General features: G+C 37.7%; 1 protein-coding gene across 1 annotated transcript; it reads right to left on the bottom strand.

The window, feature by feature from the left end:
- Positions 1-704: 704 nt before the first annotated feature.
- On the bottom strand, positions 705-21,625 carry NSUN2 (NOP2/Sun RNA methyltransferase 2). Its single transcript, XM_086741485.1, has 19 exons — positions 21,533-21,625; positions 21,295-21,452; positions 21,056-21,160; positions 20,837-20,942; positions 20,148-20,219; positions 17,498-17,582; positions 16,523-16,715; positions 16,041-16,115; positions 14,794-14,924; positions 12,153-12,226; positions 8,985-9,115; positions 8,272-8,368; positions 6,979-7,151; positions 6,358-6,450; positions 5,840-5,975; positions 4,484-4,564; positions 4,119-4,257; positions 3,123-3,162; positions 705-2,463 (listed from the first exon to the last, which is right to left on the bottom strand). The coding sequence occupies exons 1-19, from the start codon at positions 21,623-21,625 to the stop codon at positions 2,058-2,060; spliced, it is 2,388 nt and encodes a 795-aa protein (XP_086597611.1). The 3' UTR covers positions 705-2,057.
- Positions 21,626-21,819: the final 194 nt, after the last annotated feature.

Below are 21,819 nucleotides of genomic sequence, written 5' to 3'. Positions count from 1 at the left end.
GCTCTTCTTCAGCTCCCAGATAAAAGCTTTCTACTCTTATTTCAGTCTGCCAGTGGTAAGCTCAGTCAAAAAAAAAAAAAAAAAAAACCAAACCTCAGGACTGTTCATTTGCTATACAGTTAGCTTTTTGCTGATTTAAGTGTCTGGATTCTCTGTACCAACAAGTACTCTTATCAGCTTAACTTGTCGTAAAATTGTATCCTTAAGATTCACTGACTGAAAGGAAGCTTAAACTGCTGCTCAGGGACATCAGTAGATGCAATAGCAGCAGGCATAATTCAAATTCTGGCTTCTTCACCTAAGTTTTAATGCTTGACCTTCTGATAATTTATGGAGATCATTAGAACATAAAAAGATTAGATGGATTAAAATCAGTCATCCTCAGGGTTGAATACTGCAGACTTCGATAGTGATGAGGACTTAAAAATGACACTGGTCTTCCACTCTTCTTCCATTTCAAATGCCCAACATGCCAGAATAAATGCAAAGATATGAAAACCAATGTTCAGTTTCACGCTTGAAGTTTCAAGTTACTATAAATTTTTTCCTCATATACTTTAAGAATTAAAAGTTAATACTTTGCATACACCTCCATTCAAAAGAATATTCTGCTATGCTGCCCTTCAGCCTAAGGAGCTGCTAAAAAAGAACATGTCCAGTCACAGGTCCCGATTCAAAGAACAAACTCAAACCTTAGTAAAATACAAGGGTAAGAACTGATTTTTTATTAACCTATTTTATGGACTCTCAAGAGAAAAATGAGTCCTGTCAATGGTTAGTCACTGCAGAAGATTAATATCTTATCAGAGGACATGGCATTATTTCACTTTTACATCTCTCCCTCAAGAATACTCCCTTTGACAAAGTAGTTCAAGGGCAGGCATCAGAAAGTCTGGTGTAGCAAGGTACAGCAAATGGATCCAAGCCACATTAGGACTTCATCAGTAAAAAGACACATGGTAAAATTTAGTTTGACAAGCCACACAAATATTTGCTTCCCCATGGTCCTAGTGGAGGACAATGCCTTGTACCACTGGCCACCTTCCTTTCAGGTCAACTTGATATAAGTACAAAGACCATTGCTGAAACTAACCCACAAAAGAATCCAATTTGTAAGTTCCTTCAGGTAGCCAACCAATTTTATATATTTTTTTTTAAAGTCAGATTAAGTAAATTACCCTTTTACACCTAAAAAACCTCTTCCGAACATCTACTATGCAACAATATATATACGACCACACTTTTAAAAAAACTACTATTTCAGCTATAACAAAATCTTGCAACAATTAGAGATGACTCCCAGTTGAAGAAATGACACAAAACCAGATGACGGCCGTAGATTTGAGGGACAGTCACACACTCTTAAAAGGATACATTTTAAGATCTGAGTCTGAAGCATGCTCAGCACACCTGAAGATCTAGTTAAGGACATTTATTAGCTGTGCCTATCAAGCAATTCACCACTCTGAAAAAGAATCTCAGACATCAGTCTCTGGCAAAATGCATTCTGCAATTTTTTTTTTTTTCCAGGACACTGCACATTTTTTTTTGACTAAATGTTAAACATGTTGTTAGATATCCTACATGTGCGTTTATATGCATACTCACGCTGATTCCCTTATCCATGAGTAGTGATCAGATTGGGTAGTAGGTGGGGTAAGTAATCTTAAGAGAAAAAAAATATTTTTATAGAACTTATGTGCTTTTAATGAAACCCTAGTTTTTTCTTCTGAAGGAAATCTTGACCAGTTACACAGGTAGTTCATTTGCACATACCATGATTCCATTTAAAATATGAGCTTTAGGTTTTACTGGTTCATAGTCCATTGCCAGCAACAGACACACAAACCCACCAGTAACACGGAGCTTAAAATGGTAAAAAGACAACAGACTTGAAGAGAAATCTCTTTATAGTTTTCATTTTAAAAATAAAATAGGCAAAACTTTAAAAGAGGAACATCTCATTCCAACCAATATTTTAGAATATACATCCATGCCAAAAGCAAAAGTCTGGATATGAGTCTCATGGAAGCTGCCAAGTAAAAAGAGAAAGAAACCTAACCTTTCACATTACTCGTATCCGTGTCTTTGCTTTCCTGGTTTACATGACTGTTGGTATTGTCACTAGATTGATCTAAATCCTCAATTTTATTTTCTACTTCCATAGCACTGCTTTCCACAGGACTGTGGGAAGATTCTTCACCTATTTCTGCTTCCATTTTTGTGACTAAATCATGTTCTTTATCTTCCACATCCATTCCTTCCTCTGTTTGTGCCAGGCTATGTTGAACTTCTTCCTCAGTTTTACTTTCCGATTCCTCCTCTTTCCTCTTTGCTTTAAACACTTCAACTCCCATCATCCTCAGGTAATGAAGTCTCTCATTCTTGGGCACAAAGGCACGGAGCGATGTCTTTCCTTGCCAACCACACAGCACTATAGGACACTGAAGATCATCAGGTTTTCTACAAACAAGCAGTTACGTTTGGTCAACTATGAGGAAGCTGATGCTCAAAACTTAATTTTATAGCCATACTCTGATAATTAAGTGCACAATCTTTAATAGTGAATGCATTTTATAACTATTCGTAGAAGACACAAGTACACTGACCTTAACTTCAACATCTAAACAGATACCTGCTTGTCTACCAGCAAACAAGCAAAACCCATAAAGCTCAATGCTATTAAATTCTGCAACAGGCAAAATAATTTCCTGGCTCTGTTTTCAAAACTAATATAAGCAACAGCAAGATGAAAGTTTACATTTAAAAAGTTCTCAACAGCTTCTAACACTGCTTTATCAACAAAAATGAAAAATGAAAAATTTAACTTTTTCTATTCCAAATGATAGACTTCACAGGGAAACAAACAAACAAATAAATCACATGCAGTGCTACCGTGGACCTCTGGCAGAACTACCGGCTCTCCTTTATAAAGCTACAATTGTTTTAAGAATACACAGGCAAGATAGCTTTTTTTCCCCTGTTAGATGCTTTGTGTCCTGTCTGGCTTTACTATTGACCTGACTGCATCTCTGTGCCTCCACTTCTGTCTTCACTGAGTGGAAATAAATTCTTGTCCAAGTTTTAAAAGTGCATAAATGGAAAGCCACACATCTACTTACTCAGGGTCTGGGTCATACTTCAGAACGATACTTCCCATTGCTACAGGGAAGGGGTGTGGGGGGAACAAAAACAAAACAGATGTGTTACTTGGTACAATGTTAAACTAAATTATTGTAATTTGAAAACATTCAAGAAAATGAGTCTTTAGACAGCCACACAGCATGAGCTAGTTAGCAGTTATCTGTATCAGTACTGTAAACTACAGACAATATCAGTTTTTATTCCTTTTTTTTTTTCCCTTTTTTTCAGACCAAAGTATTTTTATAGTTACAGAAGCAATTGCCAAGCCTGCCCCTTCCCAAACCCCAAACAAACAAATCAAAATACAAAACCACATAGTGGATTAATTTACTCAGTGAATCTAGCAAGAAACTTTTACTTAAGTAAAATGAACATAAGAGTATGCCAGTCTAAACCTTAGAAAAACTGTTCTTCCCATTTTGTCTCATCAAACACTGAAGTACAAAGACCAGAGACGACTTGGAAATAAAACAAAATAAACAAAAGACTGAAAACCAGTCTTCATTTCTTCAAGCATCCAGTGTAGAGGACATAAAAATTTAATATTAGATATTGCTTGCCATATTTAAGAAAATAAAATCTGAATAACGATATCTGACACATAAAATCATGACAAACAATTGCAGATGACAAACAGTTTCAGCTGGAGCACTAACAGGCATAGATATTAGTAGTGTATATAAAGTCTTTATTCATCAGATATTTTAAATGCTGTCTTACAGCACTGCTTCACAGAAGTCACAAGTTTGGCAACTCTTCTGTTCTCTGGAGTTCATAAACCTTAAAGCTGTGATCAGAAAGGACGGGTTTTCCAGTAGCACACTGGGTTTCAGTAATGCTTACTTACCTAATTAACAAGTATATTTAAGATAATTTAGTAAGAATTTTTAGCAAACACAGTTTATGAGACAGGATTTTCATAGTCCTCTGTGTACTCTATAATAATCATTTTGTCATAGCACAAATTAGCTTACCCATGTCTTTGACTTTCTTCTGTGTTTCACTGCTAAATTTACTTAGGAATGGATTTTCCTGGGTTAGTAGAATTTTAACATCTTCTATGCAGACATTTATAATCCTTGCATGAATGAACGGATACAGAGTATAGATCCCCTGTTTAATAAATAAATATAATTATTTCAAAATACAATCTCTACTTTTGAAAGGAATAACGTTAAAAACAGTCTGTCCTTTAGTCAATATCAGAAAACAATTTTCACTTATAAGCCATACTGAAAATGAACATTGTCATTAATCTCACAAAGTTAATGCCAGTTGTGCTATGGGCTCTAGAGGAAACCAAAGAATCTCTTTTGAAAATACAATGCCATGCAATTACCTCTTGTGCTAATCTGAACGCACATCCAAACTGTTCACCATCACTGTTGCGAGACCAGACTTTTATCCCTGTGTTAATAACCTGCAAACAGCAAAGCCAATAAGCATCTTTCAGGAGTATAAATGCTAAATCACCACTCTCAACTTTGTTTTTCCTCAACTGTTTGACTAAAAGAGGAAGAAAGGATAATTCTGCTGTAATGTTTGTTCATTTGCACTGGACACTGAATTAAATTGAAGTGAAAACTTGTTCAAGGGAAAAAGGAATTCCCACTATCAAAATGTGTTTCTTCCTTAACATAAACACCTTTTACTCCTTTCCATGTTCAAAACTTAACACTATGAGGAAATGTCAATCTTAAAATAAGGACAATGAACTGTTAAGATCTAATTTTAATTTTAGTTTGAGTAAGAATTCTCTACGTGATTCTGGGAAAGTAATCAAGCAAGGGATTTTAAAAATGCACAAGTGCTTAATATTAGGACACTGCATCCTTTGTGATACCCAAAGCCTCACTGCCTAACATAATGCATCAGTTTCTTAAAATTTTGTCATTACTGTAGCCATTTCCTGCATGTGGGATAAAAGGATAATTATTTATCCATCTCAAAAAGAGATGTTGCAAAGATGTAATAGATTTCCTTGAAAATTTTCAATATTTGACTGGATGAGGCCCCAAAATGTATGTGACCTGGCTTTGAAGTTAACTCTGCTTGGGGCAGGAAGGAAACCGGACTAGATGATCTCATTCTAACTTAAATTATTCAACGACTTTTAAGACAAATCTTTAGCATTTGCAAGGCATTTTCAATTTTTCCCTCTAATTCACAAAAACTACTTCTTAACCCACTCAGCTTAACAACTTTCCAAAATGTTCAGTTGTTGAAATTACTTTGAAACAATGTCCTCATGTAGAACAGCCAGGTAATAATTCAGCTGAACTTATCTGTTATTTCTAGTAGCCCTTCAAGCTCTTAATACTTTCATAATTAAGGGTCTTATAAATACAACAGTATCAATGTAAACTTGTGAAGGTACCTGAAGACCACATAAAAATGCTGGTACACACAGAGTAGTTATATACGCCCTTCCTCTACTTTTAAGTTCCCTTACATCTGCCAAAAGAAATTCTGACTCTAATCTTACAGACTGTTATTTACCTCTCAGAGACAACTCTTCATCACTTTAACTGAGGAAGGATAGAGAGGAAAACATTCATTCAGACTCAAAAAAAAAAGACAGCCTGTTAGAAGGCTACTCCTCTATATAAACAATAAGCTTGACAATAAAGTTCAAGGAGACATCCACTGATGCTTATGGTCTCTGTCGTGAAAAATCTGCAGAGATGAACCATACCTTCATCTTCTCACTGTTGTTCAGAAGCACATTCCTTAGCTCCTTAGAAACCATGTACAGCTGTCTCTTCTTTCCTTCTTGAGTTCGAGTTAGTAAATTCATCTTCGGAAATGATGGGTCCAATGCATAAAACTTCCTGTGGCCATAATATTTGTTTTGATTAACTGAACAATGAAATTACGTACTCGAAATGCAGGGGTTAGCCCATTTCCACGAGCTATCTCTGCAAACACTTAACATTTTGGATCCAGAACACAAAGATTAGACTTTAAGATGCGTGACATCAGAAAAGACAAACTGTCATAGACACTGAGATACACTCAAAAATTTCCAATGTAAACTATAGATGGTTGTTTTCATTTAAGAGTTTAAATGTTGAAGAGTGGGGCATCTGGTGCAAAGTTAAGGAAAAAGTTTTACGTATGACCAACTGATCCATCTTTTGTGATTAACTGAACTACTAATATTCCTGAACTACCAGGAATCTTACTGCCAAAACAGAAACATTTTTGTCTTACTGGATAGGAAGAAACAAAGGATCATCTTCAGGGAGAAACACAAAAGGGTCTTCTTTAAAACCAAATAACTTCATTTTTTTAGATGGTGGTGGTCTAAAAAGAAAATATCATTGCATTGTTAATTTCAGTTAAAGTACTTGTTTAAAATCTGTGTATTCAGTTCATTTATTCAACACTTGCTTTATGGTAACGATAGTATGCCAAACAGAATACTGACATTTTCCTGTGCTTCCCTAAGACAACACTACCCACAATTTAACTTCTTAAAATGAGGAAGTGAAAGCAGTGCTTGAAAACAGAAACCACAAAAACAAGTAAACAGAGATTTCTGAGGGAGTAATTGTGAAGAGAGGAAAGATCTTCCAAAGGTTAACTTCTGAAAGTAGTTTTTCCTTAACAGAGAAGAAAGAACTAATAGACTTTACCAATGCTAGTAAGAAAAGTGGTTACTTTCCTAACTTGCTGAAATACAAGATAGCAAATGTGGAAACATAGGACAACTGAGCAAATTAATGAATTCTTCGTGATCAACTTCTAAATGAGACTAATAACAACAGAATTATAAAATACCTAGCAATTGCAAAGCTGTCAGAAGACAAATACTTAGACATTGTCTCTTACCCACATACTCCTTCCTTTTTGCTTTGCTCAGTGTCTGAATTCTGCAAATCTTGCATTTTCTTAGACTCTTCATTTTCCACAAGTGTTTGTTCTTCAGTTACACATTCTGAACCATTATCTGAATTAGCCGTCACTTCAGTATCTCCTGTTCTTTGTGGTAATTTCTGATGAACCTATTTCAAATTATAGTATTTTGAACAAGGCAAAAGTAGTATTAACTTGTAACAAAAGGTACCTACATTCTCTCTTTGCATGTGCTTAATTCTTATAAATTTGATTGTGAGTGCGTAAACAGATCCATTTAGGGAGTTAATCCGATTACTATGTCAGCTTACCATTATAAGTTGCATTTTCCTCTAGTACCAATCTAGACAATTTCTTACCAACTGTTCAAGAAAGCTATTTTTATGGCATTTACAAAATCATGTTCGAGCACTCACAGAGAAGACTATTTTAAGTCAGGATCTACTACTTTTCTCCTCGTGCTCAAAGGGACACACACATCCAGCTGCTGCACACTTTCTGTAAGAACGCTACAACATTAAACTTAGAACGGCATAAACTATTTGGATGATGCTTGCTTCTGAGTAAATGCTTTTTCCTTACTGCCACACATATTCTACTCATAAGGTGTTCTAATGAAGCAAACCAAATAAATAGAAACAGCTAAAAAGGATTCACAAAAGAAGTTTCTGTCAAAGATGAACAAGCTAAGAGATCAAATAAATCATGCGGCCTTAAAATCCTGTTGACAAGATTTTAAAGACAATTGACAACAAATGGATTCAAGTCAAATCGTTGAAGCTGCTGCTCCTAACAGTTTTACATCCATTCCCGCTGCTGCTGATCTGCTAGACTAATCTGCTAGTGCCTGAGCAACCATCCAGAGTAAGATAAACTGAAATCAGAATTAGCTTACAAGACAGCAGAAAAAAAAAAAAAAAGCCTTCAGCAGAGGGACCACACACAGCTGAAGGAAGTGATAGCTTTGCTACCCAGTCTCATCTGCTTCTCTAATTCCTTCAAAGCCTTAATTTTAGGTTCAAGTTTTATCTTGCTATTTTACTACAATTTCAAAATCCTCCGCCTCCTTTTTTTTTTCTCCTATTTTGAAAGGTGATATTTTTTAAAGTTCTTAACGGATTTGGGAATTTATTTTTAACTGACACACTGAACTATAACTGAAGGGCAGACACAAAACAGTTATAGTATGTTTTCCATTATGTAAGCTTTCACAAAAATTCCAGAAGTGTTATTAAAAGTTAACATTTTAGCTCTTTTAATTTAAGTTACCTTAGGCTGGCGCTTATTCCATGGCATTGGAGATTTTTTTATTAACACAGCCACAAAGAAACCTCCTGTGTTCTGGTGATGTGGCAATATCCTAAGACTGGGGTGGGGGGATGGGACGGACAAAACAACAAGAAACCAACGTTGCAGCGTATTCATCATCAACATTCAGGGTCTCACAAAGTACTAGAAGTCTCACATTGATATTTACCTTCCAGGATAAATTAAATATTCCTAGGGTTGTGCAGATTTAATTTATCAAGCTAGAAACAGGATCTAAAATAGAGCATTCTGGCAAAATAACTTGCATTGGTGCAAAGCATTCGTTTCACCGTTCACATCTAAGCTTTAATGACTCATTTCTAAACACTATTTTTAGAATAGCTATGGAAAGCCTTTTGTAGGAAATAAGTTACATTGTTAAAATGTTGAAGTTTTACATACTTTCCCAGTAATTTTGGCTTTGTATCTCTACTGAATGCAAAGAATTTGACCCATTTGTGTGAGTACTTATTCCTTGTAAGCAACTTGCAATAACTTCTGCCGGTTCACTGGAATGTAAATGTTGTGTACTGCCACTACATATAAAGCAAACAAAATATACTCTGACCTAGTGTAAGTCTATACTGCAACACACTGGCAATCTGATCGAATTTGCCCACCACCATACAAAGTAACCATAAAAACCTCACTAAATCTACTCTGGGAAAACTTACCAACGCTCTAGATTCATTGCCTTTAGCTTCTCTTCATCTTTTACTGGAAACATAGTGGGACGTATTTGTGTTTGTCTATTTGAAGGCACATCTTTCCACTCTTCAAACCACTGCCCATCTTTCAGCATTACCTTCAAAGGAGTAAATATAAATACTGTGAAGAATATAGGTCACCATTTCACAAGTTTTAATGAAAATACTTTGAAACCAAGGTTCAGATGCCAAAAAGATAATTTACTATACAAGAAATTAACTTAAGTTCTTTAAAGTGTACTGTTCCTTTGCGCATTTTATGTGTGCACTTAAGAGCATGAGATTCTTGCTCTTTGCTCCACTTTGTACGCTTGACAAGTGTGCAGTCAAGTAAAGACTGGTGCAGAATCAATTGCAGCAATCTCTGGTAACCTGCTAGAATATACAGAACACCAAACCCAAAGGAAGGACTGTGCTGGAATACATAAGATTAGCAAGCCATCAGATTTAGGATACACTACTATTTTTCCTCCATGAGACTGGCTGTGAAACATTCTGCTACAGGCAGCTTTCAAGCGGTATACAAAGGAAAAGGATTCCTGCAGTCTAATAGAGATTAGAAACGAGGACTCCCGATTTCATTACAGAAGAAAGATGCAAGAGCGCAACACAACACCTTGGTAAGCAAAGTGCACCACGACACAAGTGTGCATAGGTCATGTTTTCAAGGAAAGTGACTGAAGAACCATGTCTCCATGAATTTTCTAGTGCCAGTATCTTTATCCTGGACTCAGAATACATCTACAAATCCACTCTAAGATACTGTGGACATAACATCACCTCATTCTGTCTAAAGGCCAAAGCTTTTGATAGACTCTTAAGATACAAGCAGAAGGTCAGAGCCACAACTCTTGCAGCAAGGCATTTTGAATGCTCTTTAAGGAAGAATACCAAAGTGGAAAAACCAACCAACCAACCAAAACCAACACAAAACAAAAAAAACCCACCATGGAAAATTTAGTTCAGAACTCTAGATTCCTGGTTCTGTACTGGATGCTAGGGCTGTAAGAAAGGTCACATCCAGGGATGTGTTGGGCAAAGGCATAAAATTAATGACTGAAATGAAGGCCCATTTTTTGTTGTTAATGCAATGAAATAGAGAAGACACAGCGATGTGAGTTCAGGACTGGCAAGTGTGATGAAGTGTTTTCATACATCTTGCTGTGATTGACTTGAAGGTTTAATTAAGTTTTCTACTGGAAACTGAAATGCAAGATTTATCTAGATCAAAATTTCACTAAGAATGTTAGAACACAGATTTCAACGTCATGAAGTCTGGCATTTCTCAGCCACTGATCAGATCACACCTAAAATATTGTGCCTTTGCATGTTCCTGAAATAGAAATTACTGTACTTCCTGAATTTCAAGTCCAAATATGCTACACATCATGTTGCTAGATGGAGACAGGACAGACTGCGATTCTGAACTGCTCTTCTTTGGAAGTCATGAGCTCAGCTTGAGAGAAAGAAACAATGAGACTGATAAATAAGTGGAAGTGCAGATAAATCTAGAACTATTTTGATTGTATTAGAATAATTGTCTAACAGCCCTGCTCTGTTCAGTTTTGGTTTACTAGCCTAACCACACAATGTAGAATGACAAAGCTTCAAAGAACATGCTGTACTCTTCTCTATTACACATTTCACAAGTCTCTTGTTAGAACAGAATGAAGACTCAAAGTGTTGCAGAAGTAGATTACCAGATCTGCAGTTAAAAAGGTCTCTTCCTTCAAGGCTCTGAAATGACTCATTGGAGCTCAGTCACGGTCTGGCTTAAGGAAAGAGTACTGAATGCTATTTCCAAGCATCTAAGTATCCCTTGCACAAAACCTTATTTTTATTTTGCAGTCTCCAGAGATTTACGGTCAACCAGTGCTCAGGAATAGTCAACATAATCACTGGGTCGCAGAGCTCGCACTGAATAGACGTTTCACCAGGAAACAAAAGACCACACCAAGTGAAAACAGCACCAAAGCAAGCAAATACATTCAATGACGAGGCTTGAAAAAAAAAAAAAAACAAAAACAGAGTAGCAGCAAATAAAGGCTGAAGAAAGTCTTGCAAACTTTCAACATATTAGCCTACTTTTAAAAATACCCATTAGGGAGATTTATATTTCAACTGCAAACACACAAATAAATGTTACAGGGAATACAATATAATCTTAGTGATCTTTATATATATATTTTTGTAGCTTTATACAGTAAAAAAAAAAGTAAAATTAAGATTATAGAGCCACAGTTATGCATTTTACATTTATCCTTCAGGTACAAGCATAAAACTTGAACTTTTGAAACTGTAAGAAGAAAGAAATCAGCTAGTTTCTAAGGTGGATTTCCAATGGTAGAACAATAGCAATTCTTTATTCCATGCATCTTGCTCAGTAGCCTACACACAAGCATGAACCTGTAGACTGCCATTGCAAGAGATGAGTGAAACGGTGAGAGAAGACAGAGCAACTAATGATATTGCAAAGGCACATGCTCTTAATTAAAATTTAATCAGAGCTTCTTTCCCTACTGCCAGGATGGCCGCCTACTTTTCTTGATTATACTCTTAATAGGAAGCTGAAGCAGCTTTGGGGTTTTTTGCCCCTCCCTACTAGTCTGTTTCCAGAATTGAAATCTCATCATAAAGCCAGTAACAAAATACAGGATTCTATAAATATTCTAGGATTACTCACATTACTGCAGGTTTTATAGCTTATTTCCAGAAAGGGTTTAACAGCTTGTACTTCCAAATGATTCAAATAGACCAGCTAAAGAACTGTAGCATCTAACACTCACAAACTGCAAAGATGGAGGAGAAGGGATAACTTTAAAAGTGGCTGAAATTATGTTGCCATCTACAGGCCACATGCACACAATAGAAAAGGGAATTAAATTAAGAAAGTACAGGAGATGGAGCAAAGAAAGCTAGAGAAAAAGAGGAGAGCAGATGAGGAGACAAGAACTAACTATGAGAAAGATTTTTAGCCCTCTTCCCTACAATGCTATACTGTCTAAAACACTAAACAGCAAATTACTACCATTACTTCAGCTCAATCTAATGTTCTGAAATGGTACACTTCAAAATTTCCCTAATTTAAGACACTGCCACAGGCCAAGAACTTCACAGAAATATCAGGTTAAGTACCTTCCATTTTGTAATTCCTGGCATCCTCTTCAAACCTGGTAACTCAGAAGAGACATCAGCAAGTTCTAAGGCACCTGAAATCCCAAGAGTATAAACATTCTTAAAAACAGAGTTTGAGAATTGTGTTCCCAACTAACTTTTACAAAAATAGTTTTCCTTCAAGTTTTAAGACCATTTAGAGACAATTGCTTTTTAAAACTTTCAAGGAGCAAAGTGTTACACAATACCACCGTGTAAATTAACAAGAAAGATGGTAAGAACTGTTCATAACAACTACAGAAGTTTGCAACCTGTAAATTAACCAAAATATAATGTTTAGATACTTTTTGTAGCAGCTGCATAGAGTAATACTCTACAACCTGTAACATCAGACATCAGTGTTCAAGGCAATATAGTCCCAGAAGTTTTTGTTCTCACTTACTTAATATTTGGATTTACTACACTGATTAAGAATTTTTCAGAGAAGTACTCTTTTGCGATGGCTAAGCCTTTTAAAATGAGAATATATCAAGCATTTTATACTTACAATCCTAATATATTTCAGTGTGACAGGAAAAAAAAAATACTATTTTTGAAATAGAATGGAAAATTCCAAATTGTTTAACAGTAAAGTAAGTACTATCAACCTAACATGACAAGATATGTCAGACTACTACAAGAAACATCAACAGAATATAAATTTACTGAATATAAACTGTAAGCTGCTCCAAGTCCAGAAAGAATGATATAAAACCTTACTGTTTAAATAGGCAATCTCTCTAGAGAAGAATACCCAACAGCCAGGTAAGCTTTTCCTCATGTTGTACACAACGTATCAACCTGTTCTACATGACTAACCATTTACTCTTACAGTGACAGTCTAAGCAAGTCTTTTAAATAAATGAAAAAGTGATATATGAATTCATAGACAAATTCCAAAACCACATTTCAAATCTGATTAAACTTAATGTTTGCATCCTTTGAATATTCCTGCCTACCTACAGCGTGACTTCAAGTGATGCCTCAAGACGGCATCAGACTGATCAGGCACTGAACAGTCTGTCAGAAGTACTACAATTCCCAGTAGAGAAACATGGTACAGAAGTGCCTGTTCCTTACTCCTTCAGCCCTAAGGGGAAGGCAGTCTCTGATACGCTCCAGAAGTAGCAGTGTAACATGGTAACAGGAACCAAGTTAACACCAAAGAACCAACAAACCTTCTGGACTGACCTAAGCAAATCTTTGAGGTACAGTGCCCCTTGAAGACCTACCTCGCTCTCCTTTAGCTACACCGCTGCTCAAGTCCTAGGGATAACGTTCACTCACTGGAACACATCATAGCCTCCAGGTAAGCCTCAAAATACCCACACTGGGCAGAGAGAAGATCCAAACACCACTGCCAGTACTTCCAAGTACTGAATTTGCCCCAGATGCTGCAATTGTTGGCCTTTGTTAACATCCATACTGCTTCGTGCTCCTATCCAAACTAGTTCTTTCCCATCCTGTCATCATTAAACTTAACTCTGGTGTACTACGGCCTTCAGTAAGCCAAGCATACTATAAGTCACTGGAAGCATGCCTAAATTCTCTTTCACCTAGTCTGCCAAAGAAATGACTTGAAAATAAAAAAGTCCTTTGAGTGGAAATTAAATAGTAAATTCCTAATTATCTGCAGGCATTTTATCTAAACTGCTGTTTTGGAGACAATGAAATTTCATGTGTACTTTGAGGCCAGAATAGTGACTGGGACAAAGAAAACATTACACAAACCAGACTATTCTACTTCCAGAACCAGCTCAGCTCCAGGAGCAATACAGCTGCTTCTGCTCTGTACATGGCTCAACTTGAAGTCTGTGGAACTTTTCATGCAAAATACAATTAGATGTCTCCAAACTTCAGGTTATTGACTCAGAAAAAAACAGCGTCCATCAACTCAAGATGAGAAATTTGGGCTACTAAACTCTACTATCACAAACAGATGCAGTGCAGCTTCCCAGCTCGTCTAAATTTCTCAATTTTTCCACCTCTTGTTACTCCAAATGAGGGAGACTTAACAGCAACTTAAGCAAGTCTTCATATGCAAGTCAAAAGTGTAAAAAAAAAAAAACCAAAAAAAAAACAAACCAAAACCAAAAACATAAGCTTAAACATATTAAAATTCCAAGCATGTCAAAACATGAGTCAAAGGATGCTAAAGGTATCAGTGACTCTCACCTACTGGTGCACAATAACATTCCTCTAACTTGCTTAAGTACACGCTGGGCTTTTTACTGCTATAGCATACAGCAGCAATGTACCACTCTGTGTTTTCCAAAAGAAATATGAATGTCAGACATGGATGCTAACCAGTGTCACAGGCCAGCAGAAGCCAAATAACGCAGACTGAATTCCATTGATCTGCAGAAGTCTCTTGTGTATCATTAACACAACTTCTTCAGGTTTTATATTTGCATCCAATTTAGGCCCATTTAAAAAGACTGCTCACATCAACACCAATAAAATCCTACCAGAACCAAAAAATTGCTGCAGTTTTGCTTATTAGGAGCACGTTACCTAGACTAAGGTTATTACTAGTACTATTGTACACATATCCCTTTTTGGGCTGAGAAAAAAAAAAAAAAAAAGAGAGATTTCCCCACTCCATCCAAGCTCGCGTTCTTACCTTGACTCTTTTCCAGCAGAGATGAGATCACAGCTTCATTTTCAATAGGATTCAACGAACACGTAGAATATACCATTCTCCCACCTTCCGCCAGCTGTTCAACACCACGGGTGGCAATTCTTAACTGCAATCTAACAGAATGTTCTTGGTCTAGCCAGATATCATTCAGGAACCAGAAACATTTGCCATCAAATTTCTTACAGGTGAAACTATATTGCAGACACATAGCTCTCCATGGACTAAGCCAGAAGTTACTGAGTTCCACAGCTGTCACCAGTACACAAATTAAAATAAATTTCAAACTAAGTCAGCTTAGTGCAGTCTATACTGCAGACACACTCACAATTACACCTATTAAAACAGCAGTTAGGTCAAACATGAACACTACTGCATGACAACTTTTAACTTTACATTCTGTACTTCGTTCCTTTCAGTGCCTTGTCAAGTTTATTACAAAGTACCCAACACTAGAAAAATAACACCCCAAAACCTGACTCTTCTTCTCAGAAATCTAGAGTTAAAATGAGGAGCAATCTGACTATTACAAACATTAAGGAAACACAGCTTAGCTAGCATTGGCTACCTGAGAAAGTATCACTGAGCTGGATCAGCAGCTTATACCCTACCAGCATGACTTTTGAGTTACCAAACAGTGGCAAGTCACCATAGGTCAGCTGATTCGCAGTAACTGATGGCATTCCCGACTTGTTACAAGTGCACAGTAAAATGTTCCAAGATTTTTCATCTTTGTTTAAATTACTGCTTTTTACCATGTGCCTGCACCAGGCTAAGTACTCACTCACCGTCAGTTAACGTAAGTCAGTCTCAGGTAATTGAAACTGTTTATGTATGTTCTCTAATATTCTAAATACTTTAAAATATTACTATTAAATTTTACAATTTTCTGTATTTTCCAATGGTATTTTACCTGCTCGAACACTAACAAGCTCAATGAAATTACTTGTTCCCTGTTCTATTAGCTACCTTGTCTAAATTAATTCAATGAACATTAGTATGTCAGGTATTCATAAGAATACAAGCAATTTAGATTCACACACTCCACTCCTCACATCTGAACACTACACTTCCTCTGAATAGCACACAAGCACTTGATTTGAGAGAAAAGTGACTCTTCTTAGTCTCTGCTTCGTCATATATTAACATGTGAATGCATGCAGATGTTAAAGATATGGGAAAAAGAAGAGACAGAAATGAAAGAAGTGCAGATGTGAAATAAGCATTTTTACCCATGGAGCTGCAAACTGTTTTGTGTTGTCCACTTCTTCCATACATCGATGTTTTTCCTCATAGTTCCATCTCCACTGTAACAGAGGTTGAACAGATTTGTATTGTTTGTGGGTAAAACTCATTTCATGTCCAAGTCATTTACAGCAACAAAAAAATTAACAGTTCCTCTCCCATGTTAATTAGTTCTCCTATGCTGCACTGTTTGTTTCTACACTATCTTTGTATTTCAGTATCCTCAGTGTAAGTTCAAAATTTGAAGCCCTTCAGCCGACCAAATATAAGTACCACTTGGAATAAAAAAAAATTCACCTTGATTTAGTGTCCCCTTACGTAAGACAGTTTAAGGCATTCACCCATTTTGGAAGCTACTATAAATCATAACTCACTAAGCAACTCAAAAAGCTTAACTCAGTAACACAAAAATTCTAGCATTGCACTTAGTGCAATAAAATCTGTGTATTGAAGATTACATGCAAGATACCTGCAGGGAACGTCACATAATATCCTGTCGTAGAAGAGAATCTCTTTTCTTCCATCAACATCTATTTGTAGATTAGGAATGCTGGAGGCATCATGATTTACCACCATGATGCACGGACTGTTTAATCTCTTAGCCTGATGAACCAGCAAATAGCAGCGCTTGTTGTCAACATCATTAGCAATTACAAAACCCTCTGGGAACACAAAATAGTGGGAAGATGCTTTACTATTCAACAGCTAAATAATTTTACATAGTTTGTCTTACCTTCAAAGTTGTGTAAACCTTTCAATAGAGATCTTTACTTAAAAGACCGCTTAAAAATAGATGACCCCTTACTGAACAGAAAATAACATAAAGTATGCTGAGATTTAATTGATTTGTCAAATACAGTCTCAAGAGCTCTAGCTTCCACGCAACAGCAACAAGACACAACCAATGGCCCTTCAGCTTTTCACTCTCAAAGTAAAACTCTTGTAACAGAAAAAACCTCCACTGCCACCAAAAACAATCTCTGTACATCAGCAGATTTTCAGTTGAATGCAGAAAGAATCCACTCCCCTCAACTTCACAGTTTCTAAGGGCAGTATTTTCTGAGCATCTAACTGAAAGTAAAGATTCTGAAGCTTCAAAATAAAGGCTAAAGCAGCTCAATAGAGTGCTTGCAGGATACTACTAGAACACAAGGGCTCACGGGCCACCACCTACTAAGTAAACCTGGTGTATATACAAAAATTAAGCTCTAATCACATCTACTGTAGTCTGAACTGTGAAGATATACATATATATAAAATCCATCTCTCTCCTTCAAGCCAAGGAAGCCCACAAAGCTTCAAGGAAAAGGTGGGGTACTTTCCATCTTGTATCACTCAATCACTTTGGGAATTTAATATGTAGTTAAATGCAGTTACTTATCTGTGATATTAAAAATTGGGAATTCAAAGTCACAAAAGTTTTTGGTAGTTTTTCCAGACTTACTTGGAAAAGGAACATTCATGTCTGCGTGCAACATTTCAATGAGTTGTGCGGTCTTAGATCCAGGTGCAGCACACATATCTAGAACCTACAAACACCAGAAAATTAAAAAAAAAAAAGTCCTACTTTGTATTTTTTAAGTACTTGACAAATTCACTATGGGTTCTTGTTTAAATTAAATGTTTTTGCATACATTTGCAGAATTATGATTGTTCTGAACACCCATTTGCAAAAACATGAAGTACAGTTCTGTTTTTTGTATGCTTTATCTCCAAGGGTGTAAAATATAAGAAGCACTTTGGTTTGCAGGGAACATACATCAGTTGAAAAAAAATGTGAAAGGCAAATCTGAATATAGAGATGGGGATACGGTCCTTTTATCAGTTCACAAGTAATTCTCACTGAAGTTAACTGGAACTTTACATATACACATCTTAAAGGCAAAGTTACATTCAAGAGCAAGTAGTACTTTTCTTTAATTAACAGTAAATTAATCAGAGACTATCCAACACAGTTGATTGTATAGGTTTTATATAAATGAACCACTACCTCTCTCTACACATCTGCATTTTAATGCAAAAAAAATCAGGGCAGTATAAACTGTTCGTTTCTATATCCTGAAGGACGACTTGGAAAGTATTCAAACCACCCTAAGGCAGCAGAATAGAACAGCACTGACATCAACACCTAATTTCCAGCATATTTCTCCCTCCTGGTTCATCACAAACTTGGCTTGTGATCGAGTAATTCATAGAGTCACTTTCACAGCAAACCACTTGAAAGCTAACACTTTTCTTCAGTAAGGAAGCTTAGAGTCTTTCCTCTTGCCTAGTTACAGATTTTCAGAAACATAGCACTATCTTACAGATCTTTAGCTCTTGTAAAAGTTAGTTGAAATCATGCAGCAAGATAAAAGATGGGGATGGATCTGTTCAGATCCTCATGCAAGCCCCTGACATGAACAAGACTAAAATGTAAGGCAGACGCCAGAGAAATGCAAAGAGCATTTACCGAGAGCTCCAGAGAGTGTGTGGCAAGTGCTGCCACGCAGCAGTGTTAACACATCATGAAACACGCTCAGTAAGACAGTGTCCTATCTGCTGTTCAAAGTAACAGTTGCGGCGCTATCAGTTGCTACTTACTTTTGCAGATAATGAAGAAGATAATTAAGATTAAGCAAGCCTAAACATTCTCTAAAATTGCCCATCAAACCGTTGGTGAGGGAAAACTGAACTGTGAAAAATAGATGAAAAATGAACACAACTACAGAGAGGTTTGGCAGTCATCAAGCTGATCCTTGTGTAAGATAGAAAACAGTATGTAAGACATGATATACAGAACATGCTGGTTAAGTATGAAAAGTAACCTGCAATTCTAGTCATAACAAGCAGCTCAGAAAATAAGGCACTAGTGACCATAAAAGGTCCTTAATGACAACAGCCAAGGCACTGACACAGCAGCTATTTGCTGTCTTGTCACAAGAGAGGATAAAGAACCTATTCTGACTCTGATTTACGAGCAAATCTGAAATCTTATACGTGTTTCTGGAAAGCGCTTGCTGAAATACAGACATCAAAGCTAAACATTCAACGCAAAAAACATATACCGTTAGCTTAGCATACGCAATATAATTAAAGTGTGTGTAAAAATATTCTCACAATTTGTGTGAGAATCTATCGTTAAATTCATTATTCATTTAAGAGAAATGAGAAGACCCTGCCTCACATAACATAGCCATCAGCCCCGTGTCATACTTTGGATTGGGGTAAGAGTAGGAGAAAACTGAAAAGTAATGTATGCTAAGTAACGTTAACATAAAAACAAGTACATACAAACGAGTCTTTAAAACACACAGGGCAGAACTTTGAAAAACTTAACTTCCAGATAGAGCACGAAAATTTTAAGAAAAGAAGTGCACAGCATGGCTGTTTGACATAGCAAGGCACTTCTAACTCGCTCAGTAACTTAACAGATTAAGAGAATACGGCCGCCTGACAGATTAATTCTGCAAACAAGTGTCAAGTATGAAAACATCACTAAGGTTAGAACAGGAAGTTTGCTACCAGACATCCCCATTCCCACAATTTGCCATTAGAAAATATCATGGGCATTCCTTAGACACCTCAGTTAAGGTTAGCAACATATATTCTTTAGCCACTATCAATAGCATGTTTCAGCTCACCCAAATTATTTTGCCTAACAGATTTACAGAGCAGAAGTTTGCAACTTCTTCAAAAGGCAGAGAAGGGTGAAATCTGCCTGGTAAAGAACATCATTATTCGGATCTGGAAAACTACATCTGTTCACAGGGTGAAGGTCAGCAGAAAGTTAAAAACAATCATCTTACTTTAAAAGGGAGTTGAAACACGAATACATAACTTAGCAGCAGCTAAATACATTTACAGTTTGAAAGTAAGATTATGCAACTACTTAAAACCCATGGGTTTTTTTACGGGGTATTACATAAGGCTGAAAAAGCAGGTGTTCCTCCAACAGTGATGGACCTGAACATGAGCTGACTACTGTTTTTTACGTGCAGAAAGCATAACACATACCAATACAAAACAGACTTGTGTATCAGCATTGATACTGCTGTTGTAATTTGTAGTTTAATCAAACTGTCTTACAGGAAAAAGCTGTAGTCGAGAGTTACCTTATGATGAGGGTTAACATTAAGCAGCAGAGGTGGGATCATGCTAACAGCCTCCTGACGACTGATATTTCCCTTGAAAGGAAAAAACAAACAAAACCAAACTCCTTTTCATTCTACAAAAGAATGCATTTCTTTTGTTATATTTTAAAATAAAATCCATGTAGTAAAATAATAAAGCAATCAAAATCACACTATTATAAACTCAGGATTACACTTTGTTACCATTTACCAAAGAGAAATCACAGTATGTATTTCACCCAATTGACATTTCTGATAATTACATATTTACTGAAATTTTATTAATTCTAGAGATGTAGTTTCAGCTCAAAAGAGACGAGAACCTGGCTTCAACCAAGTGACAAATGTCCATCACTAAAGGTAAGCCTTGTTATGTACATACACGTACTTTTAAGCAGATTTAAATTTTTTTATTCTAACAGTAACTAATTATTTTACTCATTTTCATATTCCCAAATAAAAAAATTTAAAAAATCACAATTTGTTCAGGAGAAATATTATGTGCTACAGTCATGGGATGAATCACTGTTAACAGCAACATGAAACCCAGACTCTTCTGAGCCACTCAGCTTCTGAGAGAAAAGGTACAGTCTCAATCTTTCACAATGCATTTAAATAAAATACTTGCTTGGAATATGAAAGAAAAAAAAAAAATCAAATCCAAAACTTACACATTCTGTCTCGCTGACCAGAAACTGATGAAACTTTTCTAGTAGTGGTGACTTGCGCAAGATTTTTCTACTCAAGTTAGTGTGCCAGGCTAACTCCTCTGGATACCTGGGGGAAAGGAGACGGGAAAAGGGCAGAGGCGAAAGAAAGAAAGAAACCAACTCGTCAGGCTCGATGTCAGGAACGTGCAGGGCGCCTTGTTTCACTTCCAGCTCACTTACCAGCTCAGTGACTGTGGCATTTCGACTTTTTGGCCATCCACTTCCAGGTCCTGCAGCTCTTTGAAGTACTTCTCCTTCAAGCAGTGGAGAATCTCTTTGGCGTGACTGCAAGGGAGAGAGAGACCCGCAGAAGAAGAGGGGACGGAGACAGCCGACTGCCTCCGCGGTACGGCCGCCAGCCCGGGGCAGCGGGGCGTACCGGGTCCCCTCTCCCCTCCGTTCCCCCCCGCGGCCCCTACCTGCGGTAGCCGGTGATGCGCAGCGTGGCGGGCAGCGGCTCCCTCAGCGCCGCCATGAAGGCGTCCCACTCGCCGGCGGGGACGATGCCCAGCTCCCGGTAGTACCGCTCGAACAGCTCGTTCTCCTTCACGATCTCGGGGTAGCCGCCGGCCCAGCCCTGAAACGCACCGCCACCGTCAGCCCGGTGGCCCCACCGCTCCCCCGCCCCGCCTCGGCCCGGCCCGGCTCGGCTCTCACCGCTTGGTCCCCGCCGCCGCCGCCACCGTCGCCGCCCCGTTCCTGCCGCTGCTGCTGCTGCTGCCGCCTGCGGTCGCGCGCCCGGCGGCCCATGGCGGCCAGGCGGCGGCCGAGCCCCGCCACGCGCCCCGCCGCTCCCGTCGCTCCCGGGGAGAGGAACCACGCGCCCCCGGCCCGCCAGCAACGGCGCCGCGTGCTCGCACCGCCGCACGCGTGCGCGGCCTTCTCCCCCACGCCTCGCCGCTCCTTCCGGGCGGCGGCACGTCGCGCCGCCACCGCCCCGGCGG

Source organism: Chlamydotis macqueenii, chromosome 2 (genome assembly GCF_036417535.1).
Source record: "Chlamydotis macqueenii isolate bChlMac1 chromosome 2, bChlMac1.mat, whole genome shotgun sequence".
NCBI lineage: Eukaryota > Metazoa > Chordata > Aves > Otidiformes > Otididae > Chlamydotis > Chlamydotis macqueenii.
The sequence above is the reverse complement of the archived record's forward strand: the minus strand, read 5'-3'. Positions and strand labels throughout refer to the sequence as shown.

Excerpts from the sequence above, each read along its gene's own strand:
- NSUN2 (XM_086741485.1), bottom strand. The coding sequence starts at position 21,625 with ATGGGCCGCCGGGCGCGCGACCGCAGGCGGCAGCAGCAGCAGCAGCGG. Across the intron at positions 8,369-8,984 it reads GCAATGAATCTAGAGCGTTG|TCTTAGGATATTGCCACATC; the intron begins GTAAGTTTTCCC and ends CCCCCACCCCAG. Across the intron at positions 3,163-4,118 it reads GAAGAAAGTCAAAGACATGG|CAATGGGAAGTATCGTTCTG; the intron begins GTAAGCTAATTT and ends CCTTCCCTGTAG.